This window comes from Eurytemora carolleeae, unplaced genomic scaffold, assembly GCF_000591075.1.
Source record: "Eurytemora carolleeae unplaced genomic scaffold, Eaff_2.0 scaffold609, whole genome shotgun sequence".
Lineage (NCBI taxonomy): Eukaryota > Metazoa > Arthropoda > Copepoda > Calanoida > Temoridae > Eurytemora > Eurytemora carolleeae.
In genome coordinates this window covers 52450-64590 of record NW_019396624.1, presented here as the reverse complement: position 1 = coordinate 64590, position 12141 = coordinate 52450, and the positions used below count along the sequence as shown (strand labels likewise).

Here is a 12141-nt window from a genome sequence, read left to right as displayed (position 1 = left end):
ACCCCCCTCCCCCCTACTCTTCTATTTTTTCATACTCCCCCCTCCCTCACCTAGTAGGGTCGATGGGAAAACATAATTTCACAGCAAATTTTTAATTAAAAAGTGTTAAGTATTACTAAAACAATGTCTAGAGAACAATTATCAAAACTATTCCAACTCTGAAACAATTCTACCTGCTCATTTAAACTGATCAAAAACTCTCTCTGCTATTTTCTACATTTTACTACTAGATATTTATTTCCCGTTTCTCAAAACACACCATGTGACCTTGGGACAGGGAGGAGCAATGACCTTTTTACCGCCTTTTTGACCAACATTACCGACCCTGATTCCCCAAACATCAGGATGTTAATATTACGTAACTGTGCCACGGTACAATTAAGGAAAATAACACCCCGCTCTACAAAGTTTAATTTCATCTGAGAAGAAATTAACTTTTTAACTATGGGTTCCCTGGTCTGAGTCCGAATTTAATGAATTTGAGCTGACAATCAAATCCGTCAAAAATCGGTTTCAATTGAGCGCCGGTTTAAATCTTGAAACAATGATTGCGATTTTAGAGGAGCCAACCATATTTGAGCCACGTCTTAAATTTAAGCCGCGCTCAACTTCATTAAATTCGGCCTCTGGTCTGTTTAAAACATCAATAACAGGAAAAAATTCTTCTTTTTTACTGCCCATTTTCCAAACATATTTCTAGAGTGTAAAGTTTCAATATATTTTAAACTATAAGAAAACTCGGTAAAGGATATGTGTCCTCAAACTCTGAACACGGGATTTTTTTCATTAAAAAAGTTGACAGGTCTCAATTTGTTGCAGGGATTCGACTTGTGGAATTTTAGCCTGTGTCTAGTTAACCTGTAGACAATCAATTATAATCAACTATTTTAAAAAGAAATATGACCCTGTAAACGGTTTCGGAAAAATGTTCCTAAATTTATTCTTTTCTATAATATTTTTTAATTAAAGGGAGTGTTCGCGAAAAATTAAAGGGGGTATAGGCTTAATGCGATAAAAAGGAATTTTTGATCGCTTCTAATCTTACTTTTATCTGTTGCGTCTATAAGGAGAAAATTGTTAAAAACGACTAATACCTAAGAACGTAGTATCCATACAAATTCAGAAAGATGCAACATACTACTTAGACCGTAAAAAAAAACTATTTAATTTCAAACAGATCATTCAGATATTACACCCTATGGTCATCGATTATCTATCGCCATATTTGTATATAGTTCATTTTTCATAATTTTTCATATTCGGTGTTTTCTCCTTATAGACGCAACAGATAGAAGTAAGATTAGAAGCGATCAAAAGCGCTTTTTTATCGCATTGAGCCTATACCCCCTTTCATTTTTCGCGAACACTCCCTTTAAATGTCAAAATATATTATAAAAATCGCAATAAACTTGTTGAAAATTCTGATCTAGCCGAGCTGAACACAACAAAGAAGAAAGATTAGTGGATCTTGACTCTATAATCCCCTGGGATCGTTAAAGGGGAAAACTTACCAAGAAATTTTAAACCATTTTAAGAAATTGAAGTAAATTCATTACCCTGNCCCCCCCCTCTTACTCCCATTTCATAAACTTGATATAAAAGTTTATATCATAGTTGCCCACAGCTCCAAAAAAATTAAGAACACTGTTCTTAAATTTAAGATTTTCTAAAGAATATTGCCAAAAATTAAGAACGAATTGCTGTTTTTAAGTCAAACCTTGAATTTAAGTTGTCCCAACTATATTTTATACCAATTCATTGTGCCATATGGTACTGAACACATTAAAAATGTTTAAAGAAAGAGTTCTTTGATTATGTATTTTTATCACCTTCCCAACTAAATGCTTTTAAAAAAGCGGAATGAAGAAGAATGATAAAAAGAAAAAGTCTAAAGTATCAATAATTTAACTTTTTATCCCGGAAAGGGGGGATGGAGATAGATTTCTTACCTGTCGCAAGAGTTTTGAATCCCAAAATAGTTCGATTTTTGTACTTTTTCCTTCTTTGAAGCATTATCTAGAAAATGAAAAAGTCAGCTTTGCAACTTTATTGCTCGTATATAAAGGATTAAAACAACGAACAAGAATTGAATGACAAACACAAAATATATTTATAAAAAATAAAGTGAACAAAATTATAGAAATAATTATTAATGTTAATCAAACGGACAATATTAAAAAGCCAAAAAAAAAAAAAAAAAATTAGAGAGAAAAAATAGTATTTTATTCACACCTGAAGCTTGTTTCCCTCTCTTTTTAGGAAGTGTGGATACTGTAGAGAGAAATTTAGTTCTAGTTCAGTATCCAGTAGTCCAGTAGAGGGTAGCAGTATCTCATTAGATCTAAATATATTAGTATTCAATAGAGGCATAATTTCACAGCAAATTTTTAATTAAAAAGTGTTAAGTATTACTAAAACAATGTCTAGAGAACAATTATCAAAACTATTCCAACTCTGAAACAATTCTACCTGCTCATTTAAACTGATCAAAAACTCTCTCTGCTATTTTCTACATTTTACTACTAGATATTTATTTCCCGTTTCTCAAAACACACCATGTGACCTTGGGACANTATTTGCCCCCCCCCCCCATTCCCCACTTGTTGTTGAATTTTTAATCATTTATTAAAACCTATTTGTTGTTTTAGTAAAAGGGTGTTTATTTTTCAAACAGTTTGTCCTTTGAAAAATCTGAAACAAATTGTTTTTAAGTTCATACAGCTCCAAGATTTATGATATTCACATAAACTTACAGTGAGAGCCATAAAAGTGTGAAATATGAAAACGACATACAGGCAATCATAACTTGAGTCTAACAGCTACCTTTCTATTCCACAATTTTATGGGTCCACTATGTGCATTTAGAATCTTTAGAGTCCTACTCCCACCAAAGAAAATCGAAGATAGNAGGAATCCTCAACATAATGAAAAGTAAGAGTGCCATATACGGTTGAAAACATTTTCCCTTTAAACATTACTTTATAAGTTTCTTAAAGCCTTGATTACTTTTTTCTTATCTGTATAGGGGAAATCTGTGAAAAGGGCGAAAGCGTCAATTTTTAGGGGAAACACTATGATATCTCCATCAACGGTACTAGATTGAGGTTTTTACTGAAGGCCAACCTTACAAATTCTGTTCATTTAAAAAACCTTACCTTAATGTTCTTTTTGAACTCTGCATTTTCACAGCAATGATAATTGAGTTGAGTTCAGTGTCCAGGGACTTGAAAAGAACTAACCGGGAGAGGGTCAACGAACACAGCCTGAAGTTGTTAAATCATAAGATTTGAATATAATGAATTTGAACCGCGTCGCTAAACCGCCAATAACCGGTTCCAATGGAGCGCCGCCTCAAATCTCGAAACACTTATTAAAATTTCCAGTTAAAACAACAATGTTTGAACCGTGTCTCATATATGAGCCGCGTCTAGACGGGGTTCAAAATCTTTAAATTCGGCCTCATATTTTTTTAAATAGTGAGCGCCAAAAAACGCCAGACTCTTAAAGATGATCAGAAAAACTTTGGATAATCCAAGCTTTTCTATTTTTTAAAGGTAGCACATCACCAAGTTCACCCAACTAAATTTGAGGCATATCGGGCAAAAGGTTCATGAGTTATGATCAGACATTCATACAAATAGACAAACAGTTATTCCTACTTTATATTATAGATATATAAACATTAATTTATTTTATTTATAACGCTATCAACCCCGATAATATGTACCAAACTAATTAAGAATTTAATTCAGATCAAATAAATCTATCTTTTAATTAAAAGAAACAGACCAATATCCGAATTCTTAAAGCTAAAGAAGGCAAATTTTCCAATTTACCTTGGAATGCAATTTGGCGGAGTTCTCTCTACCTCCCAGGTGGCGAAAAGTTTCATAGGAACCGGTTTTCCTCCCTGCTGCTAGGGGACCCCGGTCATATTAGGTAATATAAAATGGGGGGGGGGGGGGCAAAAAATACTGGGATGGGTGTTTCCCAGTAAACATAGAAAAACAAGTAGGGAAGGTCCCCAATAAACATAGAAGTACAGGGGGTCATAGTTACCATGGAAATACAGTGACGAATTCAAATTCGTCAATCAATTCATAGATACATCAAATAAAAATTGGAGAACTTTAAAAACTAATAGTTGGAGACTAAAGGCGTTGATAAATAACTCCCTATTTTGATAATAAAAAGACTAAATCATCTCAATGATTCTAAAAGTCTATCGTTGGGTTTACAAGGAAAATAAATTACCCAATCCCAACAACAGTGCACATTGGACAATCTTGATTAAATTTATTTGAAGTTTTTACGTCTGGTTTTCAATTCTTTCCCAATAATTTGATAACGATCAAGTTTTACACAAGCTGCGTTTTTTACGTCATAAATTTGTCTGTACGGCTTCATGAAAATATCTATTTTTAGTCGGTTTGAACTCACAAAAAATTAGAAAAGCAAGATTTGAAAAAAATACAAATTGTTTTAATAATGACTGGTGCCCGCCTTGTTTGTTCCGCCGATTGAATGAGGGAACGCCGGGGCGGGAGACCCTAGCCCCGCCATACTATTCACCGGTCTTATAGCTCCTGTTCCAGTTCCAGCCATTCCCGCTACCTCGCCGTTCCTCCGTCTAAACAAATGTATTGAAATTAACTAAGTAAAGTGCCCGGCGTTGCCTGAAGAATTTTAAAAACAACTTTAAAAAATCTAAGTTTCAAAAAATTTCAAGGTCAAAAAAAATTTTTTAGTCTGAGTACCCATGGGTTTCCTTAAAAAAGTAACAGTTACAAATTTTACCGCCTTTTAAAAACATTACCGACCCATGATTCCCCCCATCAGAGGGACGTTAAGTTACTTTACGTCCCTTGGGACAACCATGTAAAATGACGATTCATGACCATCTCAGAGGTTTCGTTGACAAAATTGGTCTTAAGAATCTTTGGTAAATTAAAGAACCCTAAAATTCCCTGCAAAGTAATTGCAATAATAAAAAAAAAATTAAGTCGAAATTAATTTTAAAGGCATAAATTAAATATAAATAGTTGAAGATGATTTAAAAGATGGAGAGTTGTTTTAATAGTTTCTGTTTAATTCCTGCAACTAAGTTCATAAAATGATGGAGAGTTGTTTTAATAGTTTCTGTTTCATTCCTCCAACTAAGTTCATAAAAAGATGGAGAGTTGTTTTAATAGTTTCTGTTTCATTCCACCAACTAAGTTCATAAAAAGATGGAGAGTTGTTTTAATTGTTTCTGTTTAATTCCTCCAACTATGTTCAAAAAAAGATGGAGAGTTGTTTTAATAGTTTCTGTTTAATTCCTCCCACTATGTTCATAAAAAAATGGAGAGTTGTTTTAATAGTTTCTGTTTAATTCCTTCAACTATGTTCATAAATAGATAGAGAGTTGTTTTAATAGTTTCTGTTTAATTCCTCCAACTATGTTCATAAAAAGATGGAGAGTTGTTTTAATAGTTTCTGTTTAATTCCTACAACTATGTTCATAAAAAAATGGAGAGTTGTTTTAATAGTTTCTGTTTAATTCCTCCAACTATGTTCATAAAAAAATGGAGAGTTGTTTTAATAGTTTCTGTTTAATTCCTCCAACTAAGTTCATAAAAAGAACAGGGATCTGAGCTGGAAACCTTTTAATTGCTAAAAACCAATTATTCAACTTATTTCTGTTTTTTTTTTTATAAAAAAAATCTTATAAAAATAAGGAAAAAATTATCCATAAAATTCAATTACCAGACAGGATGTTACTAAGGGCTTGGGGGGCAGGGGGGGATGGCAGGGGGACTGGAATTTGGAATTTTAAAATTGTTAAGCATTTATGAAAAAACGATTAAAGCATAATTAGAAACAGAAAAGTAGAAATAAAGTGAGAACCAGAAAACACGAGTTTATATATTTTGGCATTGCAATAACGTTAAAAAATATCATCAAAAATGTTAATATAGTTTACTAATGTAATAAATAAATTTTAAGATAACGTTACCCTTTTAAAGGGAATATATGTGAAATGTTTTCCGTTAAGCTGTTTCCTCATACAGACTAATTTTGAAGACTAGACTGATTCTTGAAGTTGTACATTTTCATATCCATTACTTTTTATCACAAGGCTCAATCTTTATATTCTTTTAGAGTTAAAAATTATGCATTACTATTTTTCTGTGTCTACTTAAATGTCTTGCCCTGGCTAAAACTATCAGTTATTTATAAACATCAAAACTTTTCTCAAATTATGCGATAAATACAAAAATTTAATCATTTGAGATTTTGTTTAAATATTTAATTGAATTTGAACACTTAGCGTTTCATAATTAATTTATCATTTTTCTAATAAATTTGAAAATATGTATTTACCTTCCAATTACAAGCAATTTAAAATGAATAATTTTTTTTAACGTTTTAAGCTTTTTCCTGTTGTCTTTGTGTTGGGAAATGTTTTTCTCATTTTAATTTACAGAATTATTGGATATGAATAAACAATCACCCCTTGTTTCATTCATAAAACTGTAAACAAATAGCCAAAAAAAAGTTGGGGGGGGGGGGGTGTCGTCACGATCCATATTCTAGGAAATCCCATTTTGTCAGATTTAATGCATCAAAGCTAAAAATGTTTTGTGATGCCGTAGATTTTAGTTAGCTTGAACATTACCTTTTCATTTCGTTTAAATTAGACGACAGAATTCCGTCCAAGTTTAAGGAGAAAAACATTCACTTGTCAAAAAAGGAATTTGTTAAAACAAATCATTCTCACTCTGTTTACCTCAAATACTATTCATTGACTGAACTGTAACTGAACATGTTGCTTTCCGGTCAGAGCTCTGCCCGAGCTCTTATCCTCCGACCACTACCCGCCTTATCCTGAAGGGACCGTACCAGAGGGACAATGTACCGGGCCGTCTCTCCGAGCCTCCTTTTTCTATCTAGCTTGACTAAAGAATGATAACGCTTATATTCTCCAACAAAAACTGTGTTCCTAATTTAGAAATAAATATTTAAAAGATTTGATCTACATGAAAGCTGAGAACGGACCAATTCTCTAAAATATTTAGATCTTAAAACATTTCATTTATTCGTAGAAATCAGGGAATAGCTGGGAAATTTAAAATAAGCTTTGTATCCATTTTATACATATTCACATTGAATGAATACAGTGATAAAAAAAAAACAAGATCGTTAAAAATGGTCCTTGTAAAAATGGCTAATTTTCAAAATTAGCCGTTATATGATTGAAAGATGTATGAAAGATGAACAAGAAGAAAGAGAAGAAGAAATATATAAATATCAAAATATTTTTTATCTGATATTATAGAAATACTTAAAACTATTGGTAAATTTAATTAAAAATAAATTATTAAGAGTTAAAAATACATATTCACATTAAAATCTGTGCAAAAAATGTATACTCCCAACTATCTTCAATATAAAAAAACCCTGGCTGAGAATTACATTGTGGAGAGCAATATTGAATTGGTACAAGAAAATAAACTTTAAATTAAATAGAATATATTGATCAATTTACCTTATTTAGTTAAGAACTCTTACAAAACACTCTGACAAGCACATTTTACATTTGGGCTTTCCTCATTTTTCAGTAAGATAAATATTACCAAAAGAGTCTCTTTTTTATTTTTAATAACGCTTTTAAAATTAAAATTAAAATGTTAAAATCATTATGTTTTAAGATGCAATTATTTACAAAAAATTAGCAAATTTTGCAATAAAAGCTGTGACGTTCACAGTTTAAACTATTGCAATATGTTTTCTAAAATCTATTATTTTGAATTAGATTATATAAGTTAAAAATTCCTGAATTTCTTAGAAAAAGCCCGAGCTCGAAAGAAAAGAATTGAGAAGGCTGTAAATTGTAAAGTTAAAGAGGCTGTATATAGTTGTATAGTGTATAATAATACTGCAGTATGTTGCGTATAGACAGCAACTGCAACCCTTGCCTCACACCCACCAAATAATGCGACAAACTTGCCAAATATTGTTTGCTAAAATTATTATTACATAATTTCATGACATTTTATAAAAATGAGTAAAGAAAGCCTTCTAAATAAATTATGTATGTAAAGAAAAATGGGTTTAAAGGCAAAACCTCCCCACACCACCCGAACACATTGAAAAGATTAAGTGTTGCAAATTGTTCAACATAAATTGGCTTAAAATGACACTGTCAAATGGAAACTTGAATTACGCAGATGTCGGTGTTTAAAGGGACAGTCAACTAAATCTTAAGTAAACCTATATTCAAAGATGGCAATTGAAAACACTAGACTTTATCCTTAAATGTGTTTTCAGAATCTCTTAAAGAATCTTGATTTTATATCCTAAAGACTAAAGAACTGACTCCCATGATTTCTGCAGCATATTTAATTAAGAACAAAATGCTAGGATTTGTTCAAACTCCAAATTTCTATTACGTCACTTTTTTTCAGATTGAGGGTTACACTTAACTATTCCCTTCGTGGTCGAGAGTTTAAACTGATTGGAAAAAACTTATGCAACTTTATTTTAAACAATATGTTTCGATATATTTCATTTCAAATAGGCAGTCAATCTCTTTTATTTATGAACAAGACCAAAACATAATTAATTTATCTTTTTCATCCAAGATTTATTGTTTTTTTTCAATTGCTTATAGTTTTTTTGCATCCATTTTATTCGGAACTAAATTTTACTTAGCCTAAATATATTTTCTCGAACAAATTGCCAAGTTAGCAAATCAAAATTTGTAGAAAATTGGCTTTTACAACGATTTTAAAGCGTAAAATGATTTTAAAATGTTGAATGTTTATTTCCAAAATTAAAATCTAATATGCACAAAAGTTTCTCAAAGATTCATCATTTTCCTAAAGGTTTTCCATTAATATTTTTTGTGATACTTATAATAACGATTCAAACACCCAGTAATTATTGCATATTCGCATAACCTTGTTTTATAATAATGTCACATTAATCACCCTGTAATAGGGATCCATATAATTCCATTTATGATCTCAAATGGGATTGGGGTTGAAAGTACATTTAAGAGCATGAAAATACGCTTTCTATGTCATTGTGAACTTTGGCAAGTTTTGTGTGGACTACACTAAAGAAACGTGTGCTTCATTTTGGGCGTTAAAAGATGTAAAAAATAAGTAATATATATATGAAATATAAATTATGATATTCAGAAAAATAAAGACTCTTATGTAGTGTACATTCTGTAGTATGGATTTTTCCTACAACTTGACATCATACTTCTAATGGTTTACAACTAAAACATGGTTAATTTCGGCCCCTAATATAAAGACCCATTTTCTGTTATAGTAAAGGAAAAACTTCTATATTTTAACTTGAGTCTGAGGGCGTTTAAAAAATACATAGCGGTTATAGGAGAGGCTATGTAGGCTAAGAATAGGGATAAGAAGAATATTTTTCTATTCATTGTTATCTACCTTTAATAAATATGTTCGTTTGACAATCATAAAATGACATTTAATGTAAGTACGTGATGTGAATATTGCATACTGAATAATATATAGAATAAAATAGATACAATGTTTAGTCAGGCTTTGTAAAATGTACATCTATTAATTTCAAACATATTCGATAAAATCGACATTACACTATGCATGGGAAGAAATCGTACTACTAGGTGTAAAAGTAGGAATACGTTTATTTAGGAAGGGGGGGGAGGGTAAAAATTGGTGCTAGGACACTAGCTCTTTGGTCACATACTCTTACGTCTCGTGCTTTTTGACAAAAACTCGACGTACTTTCCTCGATAAGTCATTAACAGAAACTAGCTAGCCCCTTAATTAATCCTAGTTACAGCACCCGGCCCCCTAGCATATCTTAGCCGCAGCACTCGACCCTCTAGCTCTTCTAGCCCCTACTCAGCCTCTCTTGGTAAGTGCAATGCGGCGCCTCAGAAGTCATAACCTAACCCTGAAAATTGATCTTTAAAAAGCAATTTTAATTTTAAACTTGCGGATTTTCTCAAAATATGAGCAATTCTGCAACTTCATAATTTTATCAAGAAAGAATAATGTGTAATATTAATGTTTTAACTTTTAAATGACCTCACCTAACGCTAAAATAATACAAAACAAATATTATTTTCATGTTGAAAAAAGGCTAAAATACTATTAGTTAGAAATTGTTGGCGGGAGGTCCAAAAATCTTATAAAGGACTTATTCAAGCAAGCTAATGTATTGTCTAACATAGAGAACATGACTATACGATACATGACACAGCGCATTAAAAAGTGGCTAACAGGCTACCCCCAAACCAGAATTCCGCAATAGAAAGAGGAAACATTATGATAGATAGATCAAGAGAATGATCCTTCCGATCCTAGAGAAACCGATCTCTTCTAATTTCAGAAAATGTCAATTTCCCTTTTATATAACATTTCCCCTGCAAGGCTTTATTTTCGTTTAAGACTCGAACTGCATAATTTTTCCTTTACATCCGGCATTTTATATAGTGCATAGCAATATTTTTGTTTTCTTAGGCATTTTAGGTTTTTGTCACTTTTAGCACTTTTGGCACCCTAATATAAACAAATGTGCAGAGCTTTTGTACCTTAACAGTCCTCTTTTCTGTCTGGTCATTATTTCGAATTTGTATTGGACTGTTCAAAAAAGTTACATTTATATTTTCTTAGGAATTCGGGCAGAATACGATTTGCGGGAGTTATATTTACCAGGTTTTTTTAGTATATAAATTCGATTTCTCAAACAATGTTGCAAATCGACGGTGCAAAGCTTGGGTAGCATTTATTATTTTTATTTTTTCGGTTCTTCAATAATAAGCGTCCACTTTAGGGTGCAAAGCCTTTTTACTGACTCTGTATGCTACTCTCTCAACTTTAATTGATCCTAATATACAATTTTTGGACCCCCCTCCCCCGTCCTATAAATTTTGTACTTGGATCTCATATGTAACATCAATATACTTGGTCATGTGGCCGCAGCGCTCGGCCCAGAAATTGTCTTAACCTAACCTAACCTAAAATAATTTTTAAAAAAATTACTAATTTTTTTGCTAAAAAATAAGTGGTCATGTACAAAATTTATAGGAAGGGGGTCCAAATAGCGTTTTCTAGGACGGACCCGATCATACCCTGCCTGTCTACTACAAGTGCGAGCCATTTTGTTTGCGGCTTTTCGTGCCCTCAAAATAAGTGCCTCTTAAGTTTTGGTTTTTGTTTCAACATTATTTTCATTTACTCGGTGTTATTTTCTCTACGTATATGTTGCTCCTTTTTATGTGCTGTGTTAATCTAAACATTTAGTACCATAATTTATAAATCAAGATGTACATGTTTGAATTTTGAATGTTAAATTGATTTAAGTAATAAAAGTTTCTGTAAAAAGCAGTGGAAATAAAAAGAAAAAATATGTAGAACCGGCGATATCAATAACAAACACTGATTCAAATTTTAACTTCTAGAGTAAACTGGGAACGGATGAAAGACTATACGATATTCAAAATCCTAAATTAAACAGCACATTTGACTTCTTTAGGGCTTAACTAATTTAAAACTATGATGTGGATCACCTATCAAACTTAAAATATGTCGATATTGTTGACAAATAAAAAATGCCCGCCCAGCAGGGCACAATTATTGATTAAACGACAAAACATCTAATTCTTTAAAATCTTTTTCATGATATTTCACTTTTTCACTCGATTCTTCACCATTTGTCATATAATTTCACTTTTAAGGAGGCCTAAGTGAGTATGTATGTTTTCTACAATTTCTCTGTTGCTCTCTCTCTCTCTCTCTCGTCTCTCTATTGCAATGGTTTGGTTTGGTATTTAATTGTCGTCGAACACTCCTCAAAAATGTCGTCTTTTAAATTTAACTTCTCAAAGGGCATGGTGTTTATCTTGGCGGAGGGGGGGATAGATAAAACTCCTAAGAATGCGCGAATACCGGATAATATTTCTTTAATTCTCTCTCTCTATGACAGCTTGCCATGACAGCTTGTTTCTATAGATAGTACGAGTTAAGGATGGTTATTATGAATCTGATACAATAAAGGTTGATTTTAAATTGATACGAATGTTAATGATTGATATTATGACTGTGAGACTGGTTGGATTTTTGATACGAATGTTGATTTTAATTTGATACG

At 31.9% G+C, this 12141-nt stretch overlaps 1 protein-coding gene across 1 annotated transcript in view; it reads right to left on the bottom strand.

Annotated features, from left to right (window-relative positions):
* Positions 1–6763, bottom strand: part of LOC111706508 (phosphofurin acidic cluster sorting protein 2) — a 27993-nt gene extending 21230 nt beyond the window's left edge. The window contains exons 1-6 of the mRNA XM_023479399.1: positions 6659–6763; positions 4504–4630; positions 3837–3916; positions 3156–3263; positions 2233–2341; positions 1950–2016 (exon numbers count right to left, since the gene is read on the bottom strand). Coding sequence (XP_023335167.1) covers positions 1950–2016; positions 2233–2341; positions 3156–3263; positions 3837–3916; positions 4504–4630; positions 6659–6717 — 550 coding nt within the window. The 5' untranslated portion in view covers positions 6718–6763. The remainder of the gene's footprint in view (positions 1–1949; positions 2017–2232; positions 2342–3155; positions 3264–3836; positions 3917–4503; positions 4631–6658) is intronic.
* Between the last annotated feature and the right edge of the window lie 5378 nt (positions 6764–12141).